Source organism: Pseudorasbora parva, chromosome 12 (assembly GCF_024679245.1).
Source record: "Pseudorasbora parva isolate DD20220531a chromosome 12, ASM2467924v1, whole genome shotgun sequence".
Lineage (NCBI taxonomy): Eukaryota > Metazoa > Chordata > Actinopteri > Cypriniformes > Gobionidae > Pseudorasbora > Pseudorasbora parva.
The window spans coordinates 24,383,822-24,405,228 of NC_090183.1; the positions used below are offsets into that span (position 1 = coordinate 24,383,822).

The 21,407-nt window shown below is 38.0% G+C and overlaps 1 protein-coding gene across 1 annotated transcript; it reads right to left on the bottom strand.

Annotated features, from left to right (window-relative positions):
• Positions 1-5,895: 5,895 nt before the first annotated feature.
• LOC137093567 (piggyBac transposable element-derived protein 2-like) lies at positions 5,896-18,230 on the bottom strand. The gene is made up of 2 exons (XM_067458386.1): positions 18,162-18,230; positions 5,896-7,911 (listed from the first exon to the last, which is right to left on the bottom strand). Exons 1-2 carry the CDS (start codon positions 18,162-18,164, stop codon positions 6,220-6,222), a joined length of 1,695 nt encoding a protein of 564 aa, XP_067314487.1. The 5' UTR covers positions 18,165-18,230; the 3' UTR covers positions 5,896-6,219.
• Between the last annotated feature and the right edge of the window lie 3,177 nt (positions 18,231-21,407).

Here is a 21,407-nt window from a genome sequence, read left to right on the forward strand (position 1 = left end):
GTCCGTTGGTGATGCCCCTTTGGAAATTATTTATCTATGAATCTTTGCCACACCATAACACAGTTACTACTGAGACTGGTCTGGTTTTAAACAGGCTAGTGTTTATGTGTCAGGCACGAACATACAGCTAAAATGATTTCACAAATATGAAATGAATTTATCAGCAAGCAAATGAGGTTAGGTATGATGACTTTAAAGTAGGCAGAAGTATTTTCTCTAAATATCACTTTGGGTTTTGTGTTGCATTGATGGTCCTATAAAGAAATGAATATCATTTTGTTAACAGTCTAACACCTGCACCTGAGATTATATACACCCTTGGCAAAGGCTTTTCTACATGCTGAAATCTCCACAGATGTGGGGTAGGGTCTCAGTACAGTCCCACTCCAACAGCTGTCCAATTTGAGGGTTTAAATATATAGCATTAAATATGGCTGCCAGTATCAATAAAAAGTATTTAATTTTGCTGAGTCGCCAACTCTATTTTGATGACAGCACTGGGGTGGCTGTATATTTAGGCAAAGTGGGAGAAGGAGCTCAGTATTTATGGCTGGAAACACTGGAGAGTCTCCAGCACTGAAATCTATAGCCATAAAATTATACCACATATAATGAAACTGCTCTTTCATGAGTTATGTGCCAACACAAACCAACGCTCAAATGCACACATCTGCACATACTAATACACATGTGTGTTCTTATCTAATCCATCATACAAATCCTAAAAGTACATATGTATGCATACATATATCAGTTCATTCATTCATTCATTCATTCATTCATTCATTCATTCATTCATTCATTCATTCATTCATTCATTCATTCATTCATTCATTCATTCATTCATTCACCCACAGTTGTGTTTGCCTGTGTCTCAAAACATTCTTTGGCATTTTTCTTTAAAACAACTTTTTACATTAAAGTTGATTAACATTACATAATGCATTAGGTATACTGAGCTAAAAGTCAGTGATATATTTTTTTAAAGCATTTGTATTATGTTTAATAGATTTTAAGCATGAATACACACTGAATATTATATTTATAAATGAACATTCATTTAGTGCTGTCAAATCAATTAATCATGATTTATTGCATTCAAAAAAATATTGTGGTTACATAATGTGTGTGTACTGTGTATAATTATTAATTATTTCATATACATGAATATGTTATGAAAACACAAACTTTTATTTTGGATGCAATTAATCACGATTACGATTAATTATTCGATTTGAATTAACCTAAAATTAACAAATGCTACGTTTGTTTATTGCTAGTTCATGACACAATGCAGTAATTCATAATTCTAGTCATAATGTAAATTGTCATAATTTACTCAGCCTCATGTCTTTCTTTCTTTCTTAGAACAATAATATTTCATTATAATAATCATGTATTTCATCGAAAAATATATTTTAAAATATATTTTAGCTGTATATCCATATAATAAAATCTAATCTGATCCAAAACTTTCAAGCTCCAAAAAAGAAATTAAATAATCTAAGGCATCACAATTTTTTTACGGAATGATAAACAGATTTCAATTTAAGTGATGATTATTATCAATATGATTAGTAACTTATTAATAAGTGCACACAACCGTTATGTCCTTTTTGTATACGCATAATATAGAGCTAGAGCATTCTTCAAAATTTGTGAAAATTAGTGAATAATCGCATCCAAAATGAAAGTTTGTGTTTACATAATATATGTGTGTGTAGGCTACTGTGTATAATTATTGTGTATTTATAAATACACATACATGCATGTATATATTTATATATATATATATATATATATATATATATATATATATATATATATATATATATATATATATATATATATATATATATATATATATATATAATGTATAATTTATCTTATATAAATATTTTTATAAAAATGTTCTTAAATATACATGCATGTGTGTATATATGCATAATAATTACAAACAGTACACAGATATATTATGTAAACACAAACTTTTATTTTCGATGTGATTAATCAGGATTAATTTTTCCCCAGCACTATTTAAAATATATTCTTCTGTGTTCAATAGAAAGAAAGTCAAACGAGTTTGAAATGACATGAGGGTGAGTAAATTATCCATCAATGATCCAAAGGAGATTAACTATTCCTGCAACAAGTTGAACTTTACTGTAAAGTTTTACCAGAAAAACCAAACAACAGGGTCATATCAGCACAAAAACAAAAAAACAAAAAACAAAAACAAACAAATCAAAAACAAGACTTTCTTTATCCTGTCACCATCCAGCATGTGTTGCTATTTATGTAATAGCTCTTAACTGATAAAGATGTTTACAAATCGTTTTATCATTCAAATAACCAGAGACCGAAGACTTATTAAACTGCACTAGAGGAATAATGGAATGCCACCCGTGGGCCACACACCAACATCAGCAACCATATCGCCATGGAGACGAAACTCTGCCCCAAATTGTAGCCTCAGCCCCAAATGAGAACCAAATGCTTCAAGCCCCACACGTACAATATCTGGGGAGAGATGAAAATGACTTAATATTTCTATGTAAACATAATGGAAAAATTGGACACAGATGACTTTTATCTCAGGGTTGCGATATGAGTGGAAGTTGAGAAGGGACGAGTGTGAGCTGTAAACTGTGACCAATAGGAAAACACTGCTGGGATGAATTGTATTTTCTGTCATGGACATTTGGCTTTTTCCTAGTAAAACTGAGCTTGTGGCAGACTCTAATACAGCACAGCACTCCCTGAGAGAGGAGGATTAATATTCCATTGAAGGGGCTACAACTTTTTAAAAAAAGTTAAAAGTCAAAATACACAAAAATCCCTTCCTTTCCTTTAGTCAATTTTCATGAAATACATGATACCTTTTTTAATTCTTTGTAATTTCATACAGTATATGGGTGTAATCTGTAGGGTTTCATATGGAGCTGGCCCACTCTTTGCAGCTATCAGCTTTAACTCTTCTGCGAAGGCTTTCCACGAGGTGTGTTTATGGGAATTTTTGACCATTCTTCGAGAAGCGCATTTGTGAGGTCAGGCACTGATGTTGGACGAGAAGGCCTGGCTTGCCGTCTCTGCTCTAATTCATCCCAAAGCTGTTCTATCGGGTTGAGGTCAGGACTCTGTGTAGGCCAGGCAAGTTCCTCCACAGAAAACTTGCTTATCCATGTCTTTATGGACCTTGTTTTGTGCGCTGGTGCGTATGTTGGAAAAGGGAAGGGGCACTCCCCAAACTTTTCCCACAACGTTGGAAACATGCAATTGTCCAAAATGTCTTGGTCTGCTACGCATGAAGAGTTCCTTTCACTGAAACTAAGGGGCCATGTCCATTCCCTGGAAAAAAAAGCCCACACCATAATCCCCCCTCCACCAAACTTTACAATTGGCACAATGCAGTTACGTAAGTAGTGTTCTCCTGGCAACCACCAAATCCAGTCTTGTCCATTGGATTGCCAGATAGAGAAGCGTGATTCGTTCATTTCAGAGAACATGTCTCCACTGCTTTAGAGTCCAGTGGTGGTGTGCTTTATGCCACTGCATCTGACTCTTTGCAGTGCACTTGGTGATAAAAGGCTTGGATGCAGCTGCTCGGTCATGGAAACCCATATGCATTGTTCTTGAGCTAATTTGAGCTAAAGGCCACACAAAATTTGGAAGTCTGTGGCTAATGACCATGCAGAATGCAAGCAGTCTGTATACCTAGTTGCTTGATTTTATACACCCTTGGCCATGGAAATGAATGAAACACCTAAATTAAATTATTTGGTGGGGCAACCCGATCACATGTAAATGTGTATAAATAGTACAATGGTTACAATGAGTGTGCAATGTTGTTAAAATATTCTTCCAAAACAATTAATACTCCTATATCTTTGTTTAGAACGTATATAACTCATTTAATCTAACTGTTTGAAGGATAGCCTTCTCAAGAAGTTCCCTCAATAAAGGACCTGAGAGCTGTTGACTTTTGCCAACAATATGGCCTAGATTCTCTAAGAGGACATTACAGATGCTCTCCACCACTGCTTCAGTATCTCCCTTTTCACCAGACTGTAAACATAACCAGATGCTCTACCTGCCACCATAAGCACCTGAGTTTTGATTGGTGGAGACAAACTGCCCGATATATCTGCTGAAAGTTAAAACAGATGCAGAAAGTTCAGAGGCATCACTGCACTTTCTTTTAGTCACTGGCTAACAGACGTACACTTAAGAGCTGCAGGTGTTGAGACATAAGTCTTAATACTGAAAAAGTATAGTTCAAGAATGAGTCTCCATGTATGATCACGTTCCTGCGACCTCCTGTCGAACAGCGTGACTAGAATAAGCCTCTGCCTTTATCAGTTCATGCTGCACATGGTTTTAAGTTTGGAATCGGCAGATGTAGTGTGAGACTGCCAACCAATTTTAGATTTGTATGCTGTGTATCTTTTCATGGTTCTTCTTGTTACTTACTGAATTTGGACAGATCAGAGATCAGTGTTCACGGCCTCAAAATTACGGACGAAAATGATATTTGATTTCATAAATGATAAAAACAAGTACAAAATGTGCACTACGATCTTGATCATTCAATTAAGTTATTTTAAAAATACGGTACATGTGAGATTAATAAGCTTTATAAGCATAATATTATAACTTGCATCTTCAGGAAGGAGCCTACGAACGAATGAACAAACACTGCCAGAGATGTAATCTTTTCTTTACTGCCATTATCCTGCCTCAGTTCTGAGGCTTACATACCCTAAATGCTGTTTGGTTTTTACCTGAAACCATCTGGTATGTTCCTATGTGACCAGTGGAGGAGTGTGTCCCACGGCTATAGAAGAGAAAGGTCATCGGTGGAGTGTGGGGTCAGTTATTTTGTGTATTTGCATTGACTCCTCTGAGAGCAGAGGCCATGTACAGTTCAAAGATAAAAATGTGAGAAATGTTGAAGTCGGTCAGGGCTGAAAAACAGAGCTCTTACCACACATGCACTATGTGTGGTAAGAGCTCTGTTTTTCAGAGCAAGCTCTCAGTCATCAGAGCGTAGTGCTTGACTGATGGTCCATTTTGAGAAGAAGAGGCTGCTTTGTTGGTGACCGCTCAGCCTCATTGAGTGGACTCACAGAAGCATGTGAGCCTGTTTACTATTTTCATACAGTTACCAGGAAATAGGTTATTCTCAAAACGCGACAACCCATTTCCTTACACATGAATTAATGCTCAAAATCCTTAAAACAGACAGGGAACAATACAATTTAATAACCCTAATGTCAGCAGATGAAAAGTCTGTATTCTGCATCAGTTTACTAAGATACATCTCAGTATATCATTCAACATAACACACATTGTGCTTGTTTGGCCACAGATAATCACAACTGTAATATTCAGTAGTCTTCAATTGCCTGTGATATTGCTTAAATTCAACAGTTCAGTGGACAAGATCTTTATTTTGAGAATGTATATTTCAAATAAAATGTTGCCAGTTAGTCCATATATTTTTCTCCACCAGATATTTTTTTCCAAAAAGAACATTATAGGACTGGATTTATACAGTTGTGTAAAGTATTGTATTGTTAATTTTATAGTATATTGGATTACTTAATAATTAACCAATAAGTTCCCCATTCTAGCCATTGGTAGCAGTTTATTTTACAGCCCTGCTCTCCATATACATACTAGAGCAATTGCAATAACTGGGTAGTAACTACTAACTCTGGACCTATCCCTAAATCTAACCTTATATAACCCAGTCTTAGGTAAGTACACTGTACATTTTACATGTACATTTAGCAGATGCTATCCAAAGCACCTTAAAACTGAGGAGTACAGGAGCGATCTTTCATGATGAGGCGAAGAAATGCAAAAAGTGCCTTAAACACACACACTCGCACACACTTTCCCTGATGAACTTTGTGGAATGTATGGTATCATACATCTCTTTATTCACACGTTTATGGTTTGCTAAATTATAAGAGAGAAGGAAAATTGGCTGTTCAAAAGGGTTTCTAATATACCTTGTTCCCCAGCCTTGGTCCTGGTGTCTGTGAGTAGCACACTGGCACTCAATTTATACCTAGGAGACTCACTGGAAGTCTTTTGAACTGTTTTGACTTCAAAAAATAAAGTCATTTTTATGTTGCATATCAAGGTCAATGTAGTTACCATATACAGTATGGTTCCTCGCTAAAATATAATACAATATTTTTTCTTCACACATCACAATTCCAGTCCAGTCACTTCATGGTACTTGACAAAGCAATTGCGATCAGCATTGAGGCACAGGTGGACCTTACAGACCCTGCAGACCACGTTTGACCTTAGTATGTTCCCCTTCTTGCTGCAGTGCTTGCAGGTCTGGCGGTTGGTGTAGACGGGGGCATGGAACAGGGACATGTCGAACCGCTCAGAGGCATGTGGGGTATGACTGCGGTGTCCCCGGACAGGCTTGGGGACATCAACAGAGGTGCTGGGGGTGCATTGAAATGATGAGCTCCTCTGGGGGTTAGACATGACAGGCCTCTGGCTGCTGCAACTCCTGAACACCTGGATCTGGAAGTTCTTTAACGACAGCCCATCCACAGCAAGAGCCTTGCAGTCCCGTCTGTACATGATCCAGGCATTCGTGAGGCTGACATCTATAGCATATGCAAACAACTGCATGTACCACCTCTTAGACTTTATGGGGGTGCAGTAGACCAGCGTGTCACTGGTGACGTAGTCCTGCATACAATGAGGTACACCCCTTTTCTCCATTTCCTTGATCGACTTCAATGGAGGTTTGCCTATTCTGTTTTCCCTGGCTGTCCACGTGTTCCTACAGTTCTTGTCTTTGAGGTACCGCACCTTCTCCAGGCTGGTGAAGAAGTTGTCTGCAAAGATGGCTGTGGTGGTGGAGGAGGACATGGTGCTGGCCAGGACAGAGACTATCTGGCTGGTGACACACATGGCTTGTTGTTCAGACGTCATGGGAACATCATAGGCTTCCAGCGTAGTTTTGCCCTGGTATAGCACCAGATCATGAATAAAGCCATCTGCGGAAGCCCTGGCAAACAACTTAAATCCCCATTGGCCTGGCTTATTCTTGACGTACTGCCTCCGTTTGTCAGCTCTCTTGCCATTATAGGCAACCATAACCGCATCCACATACTGCTTGGGGGTCTGTGGCTCACTCCTGAAGGCATTAACCAGGAGGCTGAACAGTGGCCGGACTTTGAAGAATCTGTCAATGGTGCCAGGGATCTGGGTGTTGTCATTAAAGTGGACAAGCTTTCTCATCAGCCTGAACCTCTTTGATGACATGAGGTTTGCAACTTGAGGGACTCTGGTCTCCATTGCCCAGTAGTCATCAATGGAGGGGAGCTCAGAAATCCCCATGTAGAGCAGGATACCTATAAAGGTCATCATCTCATCTTCAGTGGTTGTGAAGGTGGTGTTGACATCCTTCTGGGTTGCATACAAGTTGGTTTGGTATGTTATATGTTTTATGACAAGGGGGCTGAAGTACCTGCTGAAGTAATTATATGGAGTATCAATGAAGTCAGCGGGAAAGTGCTGGTACTCAAGCAGGGCTTGGTTGTCCAGGTCAACCTTCTTCCAGGTTGTTAGCCTGGCTGCTGGCTTCCCCTTCTTGGTGTGACTCTTGGCTTGTGGTGCTGGCTGGTCTTCATCCTCATTCTCGTCACTGTTGTCCTCATCCTCAAGCTCCTCCACTGCAGGCCGCACACATGTCCTCTTGGCAGAGGGGCCCATGTCACACGGGCATGGAGTGTCCAGGTTGTGGATAAGTGGGATGAAGTCGGGGTCTGCCACGTCATCGTCTTCCTCGTCAGAGCTCTCATCGTTACTGACGGCGGGGTCAGCTGGCTCAACAATAATCAGCCTCTTTCCATAGCAGAGCTGGGTAGACAGCTGTAAAAGAAAAGTGAGTACAATTTGAGTATGTTACCCACTTTGAGTTATTTGTGAAGGAAAACTGTAACCGTGAAGTTTGCTCTACTGAAAACAAAGAATATTGACTTAGAAAATAGTAAAAAGAAAAAAGTACTGGTGGTACCACTTATTTTAGCAGTAATACGGCTTACAGTAAAGAATAAACATAGATGTGTGCCATAATAATATGAACTGGGTATAGTAATAAATTCTAAAATCTGTTATAAGTTAAATATATTTCACTATTATGGCTTGATAATTTGATAATAAATGGCGTAAATTTCCCATTGGATCACTGTGTGTTAATACAAACCTGTGGCAACATCAAATGCACTATTGATTGTCCTACGTTATAATGCATTAAAGGACAACTCCGGTGAAAAAAATGAACCTAGGGGTAATTAACACATGGTTACAGAGTAGATCGTTCTCTGGGATGCGTTTTCATGAAAATTAAGTTCGATTGCTCCCCCCTCCCTCTGGCTCCGCTGGACTGTTCATATTATATTATTTGGTTCCGAAGCGGGGTTCCTTTGCGTCATCAAAGCAGCAGCTGTTTACCCAGTTGCTTAGTAACGACAGCCAGCGTGAAGGCGGTGAAATGCATAGCGTTGCTCCCGTCACTTTTATATTTTGTTTTTGAACCATTGGCTTTGTTACCAAAGCTTCTGTACGTAAAGGCACTTGTGTCTATCTGCCGCGAACGGACTGCAAATGCTCTAAAGAACGCCGAAGATGAGCAGAGATGAGATCTACATCTCTCTGCTTGCAGTATGTCAGTGAAGCTCGTCAGGTAAATGAGTGAAACACACACAAAACACACATTTTTATCAACTCATATGGCATTAATAGCAGTTCAGATTTAGTATGATTGCGTTCACATCAGCAGCGAACTGTTCCGGAGTTCACATGAAACGAACCCCAGAACACCTCTTTAAGCGGACTCGGGTGCGGTTCGCGGGTGCACACCCGAGTTCGGAAGAGCGCATTCATATCATCCAAAAGAAAAGAACTCTAATGTTAATCGAACCCGGTGTGCACCAAAGGTGCTAGTGTGAAAGCACCATAACACTCATCTATGGGGCACAGAGTAGTAAAATTAAATCGCTAGTTAATACCACTAACAAGGCTCAAAATAGCCTCACACTAACACGGTAGCACAATGAGGGTCCCTACATGCAAACGAATACAAACAGCAGCCATCTTGGTAAAAAGTCTTGACGAGTCGAGCCATGAACGCTGTGCTAAGTGAGCTGGTCCATAGGAATTAAGTTTATTTTCTCTGCTGCGTGTAGTGCTTTCTTCCGGAAACAACGGACCATATAAGATTCCAAGTCACAGTTTATCACTAAGCACAGCGTTGGTGGCTCGACTCGTCACGACTATTTTCCAAGATGGCTGCTGTCCGTATACGCGTATGTACTGGCTTTATAAAGTATCTTCTTATTAAACTGTTTGTACACTTACAAAGTTATCAATGCTTCAATTTGCATGTAGAGACACTCTTTATGCTACTGTGTTAGTGTGAGGCTATTTTGAGCCTTGTTTGTACATTCGATTTTCATGAAAACGCATCCCAGAGAACAATCTACTTAGTAACCATGTGTTAATTACCACCAGGTTCATTTTTCACTGGAGTTGTCCTTTAAAGGGGGGGGGGGGGGGGGGACACTCAGTTTCAGTCAATCTCATATCAATATTGAGTACCTATAGAGTAGTATTGCATCCTTCATATCTCCGAAGAGTCTTTAGTTTTGTTATATTTATAAAAGAAATATAGGCTGTACCGAGTCTTTCCGAAAAAAAACGAGGCGTGACAACACCATGGCTGGAGGCGTATCGTGTGGGCGGAGCTAAAGAATGACGAGCGCACACAAAGCGGTGACGTCCTCAAGCGTGGAGAAGAAAACGCTACCCTAAATAACCCATTGCTTTCAATCAGGTTCAACTAATACATATGATCCAGAATCAGATCCGGAGGCTGAAATAAATTGAACAAGAGAAGCAACAACAGCAGGACGTCCGTCTCTGTGGTATGTACTGTATTTAGTGGCCTGTCAACATTTGTGTGTGTTTACTCGTGGTTTATGAGGACATGATTCGGTTTATGGACTATTGTATGCAAGCAAAATGGTTTCGCACGTCAGACTAGTGTAACGTTATACATAACCATTAGCGCATTTGAATGACGAAGCACCCTTTGTGAGAACGCTAGGTTTATTTTTGGGTGGTTTTACAATAAACAGACTGACACCTATATTGGTCAGCTAAACAAATGTATTTAAACACACACCATAGATCGCATGCTCCATTGATAAATTAACTAACGTTATACATGATCGTGTTGTTTACTGATGTTTACTTACGCGACGATAGCCAACAGCATAGACATTTGAAGCAGTTTTACTCACCGCCTGTTTCCCAAGCAGGACCGTAAACCTTTATCCCTGGGACCGCTCCGTCAAAAACACACTTCTTTGGTAACTGTTGATTTTGATTTTGTGAAGTCCTGTGACAGCAGTGACTGTGGAGATCCACTTTTGCGATGCGACTGAAGCGTGATGTTATGAAGCTTCCCGTCATTTCTGCGTTCAAATCGGTTTAAATGCAGCGCTGCCTTCCCGGATTGCTGTGCTGAAGCATTGAAGTCGCTTGATGTCACCCATAGGAATAAAGTGGAGCGCGGCGCATCAGAAGTGTTCACGGACGACTGGATCTGCACCTTGAGAGCAGTGTTTATGGGCTTGCATTTCCTCTCTCGTTCTAGTCACGCGCGCGCACCCTTCCGGGAGAAGAGCCCGTACGGCCCATACAAGGACCTTCTGCTCTATCGACGTCAAGCCGACCCATACTCGAAAAAAACTCTCAGAAACTTGTGAGAAACCGGAAGGAGTATTTTTGACACAGAAATACTCCATCAAACGCCCAACATTAGTTTGTGAAACTTTGTCTATGTTTAGGATGGGAATCCAAGTCTTTAACAGTGTAAAAAGCTCAGTATGCATGAAATGCCTAATGTTGTAGTTAAACCATCAGAGGCTTGTTGTATGAAGCTAGCTGAACAAACTCTGGGTTTATAGGTTTCGTGTTGACAATCCAGATAAATCCAACCTGGTTTAGATCAAGTTCAACCATTTCTCGAAAGGGTGACTTGCGACAAACCGTTTGATTCACTACTCTTCTGAAGAGTGAGAGATCTTTTTGAAAATTATTATGAAATTAAATGTGATTACAAGACAGGAATAAACATTGCTGCTGCAGTGACAGTTTGAGAAGGCAGCTTAAAGAATATCTGACTATATAAATGCAATCAAAGAAATATGCATAATAATTATAGGTTCACAAAGAGCTCAAATGAATACACATTGTTTAAAATAATTATGAATGCATGTTTTATATTTATATGAATATTTGGCTACTTATCAATTATTATATTAATTATATGAATATATTATATTAATTTAAAAAGTAATTATAATTACTATAATATAAATATAATAAATAATTAGTTCCAAAGGATAAACAATTTTGTTAAATATAACAAGCAAAACGTTTTTTTTTTAACTATACACTGCAAATTTGGAACAGGGGGTGTGGCTTTATTGTGTCTTTACTTGGAGCTGATTGGTCCAATTTGGGTTTGCGATTTCTAACCCAGAATAAAACCTGCTCCAGAGCAGGTTAGCAGTGTAGTGTAAGTTACCATGGTGATGAACACCGCTAAAAAAAAATCCACCTTCTTGAGCCCGAAAAAACAGTTTGCTCAAGCTAATCTTGAATTTACCTGGGTAAAAAGAGAAACTTTGTGCAACAGACCACAGGACAGCAGTGGTGTGTGAACTGAATTTGGTGACAATAAAGTGCATTACAGAGAAGTTATTAACTTTTTTTTTTTTCGGGTTTTGGACTTTGCAGATGGTTCCTTCGAATCGATCTCTCAGCCATCTGCACATAGTGTTTTATGAGATTTTTGGTTTCTGAGATTTTCAGTGTCAGTGGGCGGAGCTTACATGAATGAGTTTCCCGGTCATGCGAGTGAAACTGAGAATAGAGTGCCGAAGTCATGACGTCACTTTGTAGGCCAACCCGGAAGTTAGCGGCGCATGGGTTCCCTCGATCAAAAGCCTATGCATTTTCCCCATAGACTTTTGGACAATCGCAAAATATAAGATCTGTGTTCAACAAAGAGTTATGACCCTTACACGTTTTGTCTATCAAGATAATCTTTACAAGTGAATCCAACATGTATACCGTTTGAAGCCTAAATAAAGCCGTCAGATATAAAATGCTAACGGTAGGCTATAAACGGACTACAGCACACAGTCGCGGATCTACGTCATCATCAAGCATCCTCAAACTTTATTTAAAAAACACGTTCGCTCATTATGATCTGCGCTGTGTATGAACACTTATCCACTTTTTCATGAGAAATATTGACCATTCGTTTTTTCCAAAAATGTTAGAAACTAATTGAGTTTATGTGTGCCTCTCTGAGATGTGTTTTCTCGTTTGTTAATGTTTTATTTATTATTTTGTTATTTTATATAAAGCTTAATATTATTGTCTTTGTGATTAAGATTAGGCTATTATGCCTGATCATCGTGCCCCAAATAGACTTTAAAGAATCTTTTGAAGAATCTTTCACTGTATTATGTTTGATTGTATGTTTGCATACCATTTGCTAATTCGCCAGAAAAAAAGCGCTTTTACCACCTCAGAAGCACTGACGACGTAAGCTAGCCGTATCAAGTTACAATCGTATGTCCTTTTTTAGACGATTGATCATATATCGAGGAGAGAACCACTATAAATCTGGACATGTAGAACAGCGCAGCTTTCATTCGACGACTTGTGCTTCCATCTCAGGACAAAACAAAACAGTACAGTCTCTCCACAGAAATGAAGAACTGGTAATCGGTTACCTTAATATCACAGATTTCTGTGTATAACAATATTTGGAAACACCACTATTTGAAAGGACTAAATATAACTATGTATATTAACTGAAAGGTAAACTTCTAAGAACATGAGGCTGAAACGCAGGCTAGTTTTATATTTTTATTAAACATTTACTTAGAGAATTCAAAAGTGAATGAAACGCGGGCTGGTGAGATTCCCCGTTTGTCACGATGACGTCTAAAGTCCCGGCCAAAGGATGTAGTCTCTTTTAGCAACTTGTTAGCAACCGCCGTTTTTAAGACACAATATAGTTTAAAAAAAATCACAAGCAGGTTAGAACTAGTGTGTTTTATGTCATAGAACAAAACGTGAAAATATTTAGAGGCTTTGTTAACCACAGACCTTATTTCAGGCGATTTAGCAAAAACCCATTCAAAAAACCCATAGACTTTTGAGCGAGGGAACCGGAAGTGCTAAAATGCTAACTCACTTCCGCGTTTTGGCCTACAAAGTGACGTCAGAACTTCGGCACTCTATTGTAGTTTGCTCCTGCTATATCTCAGCAGATATAATGTATTGTTTCAAAAAAAGGTAAATCATTTCAATGTCGCCCAAATTTATGCCTAAACTTCAATTGTTTATTGCGTTTACGAAATATTTATTGGTTTGCAAGTTGTGCAGTCGTAGGCCTACCTGATTAAGCAAACTTGAACTAGTCGTACTGATTTCATTTTGTTGTGCTTTCTTTTCTTTGTGCCATGACGCTTTAAAACGGTCTTTTAATATTGTCATACTTTGTTCATAAACCTGTATAAATGTGTAAATGGACACTAAAAAGTTAATATATCCTGGTGTGATTTGTTCTTAAATTCTTGTACATTTTTATATATCAAATAACTCAAAACCAAACACAAGCATGAATGTGTTGCTTTTAATAGGTCTATGGAAGTAAAATTAGAATTAAGTGTCATGAGAAAAGTCGACCTGCTTTTCTATAAGCTAATAATACTGTTCAAAAGGTCTTTATTTTTTTATGTTCACCAAAGCTGCATTTATCTGATTAAAAAATATTGTGAATTTATTTTTACCAAATGTTCTCTATATAGATTTTTTTTATTATCTTGTTTTGGCAGAGCTCCAGTCTTCAGTGTCAAATGACACATGACCCTTCAGAAATAATTCTAGTATACAGATTTTCTGCTTTTTGAAGATGGTTGTGCTGCTCAATTTAGTGTGGAAAGCATTATACAAACATATCTGTTTTCCGGATTCTTTATGAATAGGAAGTTTAGAAGAGCAGCATTTATTTGAAATATAAATAATTTGTAGCATCATGTCTTTACTGTCTTTTTTTTGTTTTGTTTACCAATAGAATCCATTCTTGCTGAATAAAAGTTAACATTTAAATCATAGTGATTCTAAACTTTTGTCATGGAAATCTTAAGAGTGATTAAAAGTCAAGATAACAGAATGCCATAAATGTTTTAACATAGATTCAATAATTTAAAGATGTTTAATTTTTCAAGATTTAAAGTCAAAAGTGCTTCTAATGAAGCCCAATTAAGAACCTGTTTATAAAACACCCCCGGTTTCACAGAAAAGTCTTAAGCTGTTTTAACTGAAAGCATATCTTAAAATATGTCAGTTCTATTGTTTTGTCTCAAGACGCACACATTAATGTTTTTTTTCTAAGGCATGTTTAATGTTAAATTTAAATGTCTTAATTTAACTAGACCTAATGCTAGTTAATCTAAACCCTGTCTGTGAAACCAGGCCTTTATGATGGATAAATTAGTGTTTGTTGTGCATCAAAATACATCAGATATAAATGATCATCAATGTGTATCAACCAGGCATTGCAACAACACATGGTCAAAGAAAGAGCAGATGACAGAGAGTAATATCAGTGTAGGTTGCAGAATGTTTATTAGGCCACTGACATGGTTGTGGGTATGTTATTTTAGTCATTTAGGGATAACAGTTTTAAAGCTTCATAAGGTAAGGTAACAGAAGTGCATAACAATAAATAAGACTATCTGTTCATAATAGGCATGTGCCAATATCAATTTTTCATGTTGCGAATAATTGCTGAAGTTTTATCACGATATACGATATCACAATATTGTATTAATGCCAACAATGTTCTATCACTTTAATTCAGCGCTTCCAGCACAAAATAGACACGGTGTAGAAACGATCGACGCGTTGCTGCAGACGGAAAAGCTCAAAAAGCTAAAAGTTTTTAGGAGCTAAAAGTTGTTGTAGCTCCTGGAAAGCACTGCCGGACCGCATCCGTGTGTAGTGAGAAAGCTGAAATCCGTTAACATTGGGACGTATAACAGGCGATCTATTTATGATCAAACTAGTTGCGTTACAGATCTAAGCAGTTCATAGTCATTTGTTGGACTACTACACAATAATAGAAAGACGTGTTTTATTGCTATTATCTCATCACATTTGAAGCGCCGCTAATGTGAATAGGTAGAGGAACATTTTATATTTTATGCATTGGGAATTTGGGATACACTAGCTGCCTGCTGGGGTGGCAATTGTCTTTATTTTGGGGTGGCAGTTGAAGAAACCCCAGCAGATCCGCCCCTGCCACTGTCATATTTTCTTACATTTTCGTTCGATATGTTGAGGTGATGATGTACTGGGTGTCCGCTGTGACTCGATTCGGGTGTGCGACAACGATGCTCAACGTACGCATAATTGCCTCGATCCAAAAAAAAAAAAAAAAAAGGATAACGCAAAAGACAATTGTCTCGGGGGCCCCCTGGTATTCGGGGCCCTGGGCTGCAGCCCATGTTGCCCATTAGGATAACGCGCCCCTGCAGTCAGACGTAGTGTTATTAGTGTACAGGCCACAAGATGTAACCCAATACAGAATGGAGATGATGCAAAAGATGCAGATGATGATGCAGAAGATGATGCAAAAGACGCAGATGATGATGCAGAGGGTGATGCAGAGGATGACGCAAAAGATGCAGATGATGATGCAGAAGGTGATGCAAAAGACATAGATGATGATGCAGAGGATGACGCAAAAGATGCAGATGATGATGCAGAAGGTGATGCAAAAGACATAGATGATGATGCAGAGGATGACGCAAAAGATGCAGATGGAGATATCCAATGGGTACCTATGGCTACATTTTTAGTTAGTGTTGCATACACTAAATAATAATAACATTAATATATATATATATTTTTTTTTTACAGATTTCCTGTGACCACTGTGGGCGCTGGTTCCACATGAAGTGTGTGGGCGATCCATCCACAGAAGACGAATACACAGGGGCGTAGCCATCTTTTCAGAAGTGAGGGGGAAAGAAATGTTGTAATACCATTTTTTTTTTTTTTGGACCAATATAATTTATCGCATCTCTTGCTTTTAATTGGGCAAGATATCAAAATACACTGCTGAACAATAACCACTAATTATTAATATATATAATATTATTCTATTTTTTATGCCAATTTTATGATTGGTTTATATAATACAATCAACACACATTTATGATTATTATCAGTTGTGCTGCTTTAGTGCTGCTTAATTTTTGTGGAAACCATCTAAACATTTGTGGTAAAATTAAAAAAAGATTGAAATTAATACTTTTGTTGATCAGACATGCATTATATTGATCACAAGTGATATTTTTAATATTACAAAAGATAATAATTTATTTAATGAATGCAAATAAATGCTGTCCATTGAACTTTCTATTCATTAAAGAATCCTGAAAAATAACATGTAGGCTATCATGGTTTCCACAACATTTTTAAGCAGCACAACCGTTTTCAACACAGATAATAATTATAAATGTTTCTTGATTATAAAATCATTATGAGAATGATTAGAGAAGGATCATGTGACACTGAAGACTGAAGTAATGATGATAAATTCAGCTTTGATCACAGGAATAAATTACTATATATTCACATAGGAAAAAAGCTGTTTTAATTTGTAATATTTCAAAATATTACTGTTTTAACTATTTTTGATTACATAAATGCAGCCTTGGTGAGCAGAAGATACTATACATTAAAAGCTGCATTATTCATATGATAGCCTACCTACTTTATGGTCAATAAATAGCCTACATTGAGATGACTTGAAAAACACACATAAAGCATATATTGTCGCAATCGTCTGATTGTCGTCACGTTTCATAACTCATAACGATTGTTCTCCTTCAGCTGCAGCTCCTGCGTGACTGGATATTACCTCTTTTCCACTTTTGGACTTTATGTGAGAGAGCGCCCTTCTCATATTTAGATTCGAAAAAAATGACAGGTCATGCATAGATAATTATTTATCTCTGAATTTTAAATCTTGATGTAGCTATTCTTGGTTTCTATGTAAATACACATGCCCGTGACCTCAAGAAGCGCGCTATCAACCGAGATTAAAGAAAGCTGTTTTTAGCTGTTAACTTGCCCGCGCTTGCAGGTAACGCCGGTTAGAATCCCGATCGGACGGAGCGGGTTGACTAGGATCGGTGAGACCCAGTAAAAGTGAGGGGGACACGTCCCCCGCGTCATCTACGCCCATGCGAATACAAATGTGCTTCTTGCAGTAAATAACTTGCAATAAATTGTTTTTGGAGTTTGTGTTTATTTTTCACTTTGGGTAAACCGTTACACCTGAAAATCAGTGTCTGAAAAAAAGCAGTATGTCTTTTCTTTCAAAATATAAAATGTGACAAACACCTGTGAACATCTAACCACAGCCTTAGTAGACAATATATTGAAATCGATAATACATTTTAAAATTGGCAAGAAATAAGCTGGCAGCTGGAAACCCTCGCTTCTAAAAAGTAAAAAAAAAAAAAAAAAAAAACCTTTTTGAACCTTTTGGCTTCCCGTACATCCAATTGTGCTTAGTGCTCACATTGTCTGCGTCTCAATCAGCTCCCTAGTTCACTAGTCAGGGCACTGATCAGGACATAAGTCAATGGGCTGACTCTCTGATCAGTGCCCTCACAACTGAACTAGGGAGCTGATTGAGACGCACCCATTATTTCTGACGGTACGCATGGTAACTCGGCAACTACGAGTAACTTGCAGTGTGTTTGCGTAAAGGGAAACAGACATTCCGAAGGGAACAGAATCTGCTTCAACTTAACGTGCATCTCGAAGACATAACGACGCAATGCCCATGCGCGGTCAGAACTGCTGTGGTACAACTGCTGTGGTGTTGGGGTAAAACTCTGGCTCTGTGGCTCTGCAGTTTTCTAACTTCTCTAATTTTGAGAAATCCTAGGCAAACAAAATGTATCTTAACATTTAACACTCTAGTCAACCATGTGTGAGTTTCATTAACTTACCATTGTTCGTTTCGATGCTATTTTCGTATTTGGGGGAATAGGCAGGAGCTTAGGTCCGTTTTGCACAAATTCTTGAATGACGCTTAAGTTTGAAACACCCAAGCCCACGGGAAACTCCTGATTGGTCAGATGCAATGGCGTCACGTAGAACTGATGTCCGTTGATTGGCTGGGACAACCATGTGCTCACGGAGAGGCGTGTAAGCGCCATTGTAAATGTTCGATTAAGTTACCAAATATGGTTCTTTGCCCGATAAAGCTCTCTCTCTCTCTCTCTCTCTCTCTCTCTCTCTCTCTCTCTCTCTCTCTCTCTCTCTCTCTCTCTCTCTCTCTCTCTCTCTCTCTCTCTCTCTCTCTCTCTCTCTCTCATGTTTATGTACAACATTATGAGATAGAGATTCATTTTGTCAGGAACAGTGGAGACAGAGGCACACTTCCTCCTCCACTGTGATAAATACACCGCCCTAAGAGACTCACTGTATGGGCAAATACAACACATTATCCCTGACTTCCAGTCACTACACCATCCCGAAAAACTGAAAGTCTTACTCGGTGAAGGACCTGCTACCACTTATATAGCACAGCATATCTATAAATGCCACAAATTGAGATGTACTGAGTGAACACATCCTGATTAATAATATATGTATTGCTTATTATGTGTATATATAAATGTGAATATGCTTTATGTATGTTTCTGTTTTGCTTTATGAAATGCTTTGGCAATATGTACCCATGTAGCCTATGTCATGCCAATAAAGCACAATTGAATTGAATTGAATTGAATTGTCTGCATAAAGTGTTTCTAATATACCTTGTTCCTGTGTTTGTGAGTAACACATTGGCACTGCTGTGAAAGTGTTGTGCCAGGAGCTGGTATTTGTGAGAAGGGCAGTGCTGTTGGCTCTTGCTGAAATAATGGCTGGATTTTTCAGGCTTTTTTACCTTAAGGTTTCCCTGAGGAGTCCTGAGGCACTTCCTGCTTTGTCAATAACAGAATAGCAGACATCCAGTCTGTTTTGCACTTAGGTCAGTCCTGGCCACAGTTTGTGTCTCTTCTCTCTCCATGTGTCATTCTCTTACTCACTCTTTCTTCTCTTAACCCTTAAATGGGCACAGTATAAACAAATGATTATTATTATTGGTAGGCTAATACTTTACAATGCAGTCTCATTTGTTAATAGTTAATGTTAACTAAATGAGTCAACTTATGTTTGGTTCAGTATAATGTTTCTTTTGTTTCTTGCAGAGCAAGTACTGAACACAATCAAATATTAGTGTCATATTGATTTTTAAATATGTTGAAAAGGATAGTTTTGAGAGAGCTCTGATGAGGACAGTGATAATGGTATAAAATAAACTGAACCCTTCCAAGCTCCAAAAGGAAGCAAAATAGGCCTATGCATTATTGCATTCTTCTGTAGTTGTTAGTCTAATATCAGGAGAGTTTTTATTATCGTGACAGGCAGAGATCCTTCCATGTTATAGAGCCGGGTCGCTAAAGACCTAAATATGTAATAATGATTGGTGAAACATTCATGCATTTACAGGTTAAGCTGACAGAGTTATAGTTTATTGTATTTGTTTATATAAATAAATTAATATTTTATATTTAGTTACATTTAATTATATTAACAGTCCAGCTTGCATAAAGGCCTGAAGTATGGTGAAAAAAACTATAAGTAATATTGGATTCCAAGTGATCAAGTTGTAAGGGTTTCACCAGAGGTGGGCATGTAAGGAATGACGTACATTCCAAGTGATCGAGAGGGAGGGACGTTAACGAAGAAAGCTCTGGCTGTGCTTTGGATCACCACCTGACTGCTCATATCTTGCCTTCCTGGCTCCTCCCAGGTTCCCATCATCACCACCTTGGCTTCTCCTGCTGGTACCTGTTCCCGTCTCTGGTCCTTCACCAGCCCCTAGTCCACCTCCAGAAGTCTGAGTATTATTGGTTCAGTATTATCTTCCTTTTGTTTTCCTTTTGTTATTTGAGTTTGTTAATAAACACCATTTGAAGATACAGTATCTTCCTCATCATGTTTACTGACCTGCACCTCACCTTGCACCTAGTGCTTTCATTCTCTTATATGTCGTCTATATTTTAAACACATTGTGGTAAAGATCATTTACATTTTTTGCTATATTTTTTCTCCAATGGCCCGTCAACTGTTGGGTACATTGTTATTGTTTGCAATATTTTTAAGATTTTATTTAAAATATATTTTAAATTGTAAATTAACCTGATATAACATGGTTGGTCGTTCAACAAAATAACATGGTTTGTCAGACACGGCCTGCCATTGAAATAAGGCAAAATGGTGAAATTGTCAACTATGTTACTATGTCACTATGAAATTGTCAACTGTCCTTGTCAACTTTTAGGTTTTTTTTTACACTTTAAATATCCAGACTGGTGCTTCTGACATTATTTCAGGATATAGTTTACATCCATGTGGACTAGAGTTTTTCATGACATTCTTAAATGAAAAAAATCTTTAATTGATTAATACAGTAATAGATTTATAATTTAAAAAAAAAATCTTGTCCCTTCGTGACCGTGCACATTTTTTTTACACAAATATCTACAAAAAAGTATTTTAAAATAATCATTATATGGATGGATGCAGCTCAGTGCTATAGAGTGCATTATATATATGAGATCCTGGATTCCATCTCCAAGTGCTGTCAATGCTTTAATGCAATATTTTTGTCCATGCACCATAGAGTAATGGTCTCCCAACATGTATACATTTGGTGAAAATCTTTTTCAAACATACTGGGGAAAAAAATCCAAAAGAGAGGATGTAGATCAGTGGTAGTGTACATTGTATGACGGTATATTAGTTACTGAATTAAGTCCCCAGGATTTCTGTAAATACTGTAATGCAAGCCATGCACATTTGAGTATGTCTCCCAATATATAATTTGACTGGATTAAAAAGCACTTGCAAAATAGGAGAAAAAAAAAAGTGGCCAACTGGAAGTAGCTCAGTTGTTAGGTGCATGCTTTGCTTGTGAGCCTGGGTTCAGTCCCCAGCATCTCCAAGAACTGTTACTTAATGTATCCTAGAGCATATATAAGCCATAACTGTGTCTATATTTGCTATAACCTACATAAATGCCTCAATAGTTTTCATATGAATATTATTGTAATAGCACTTTACACCACACTACAGCTAAATTACCACGGGAGCATTTCACGTCAGTTGCTCTGTTAAGATCATTCTTGTCTTAATGAAAAAAG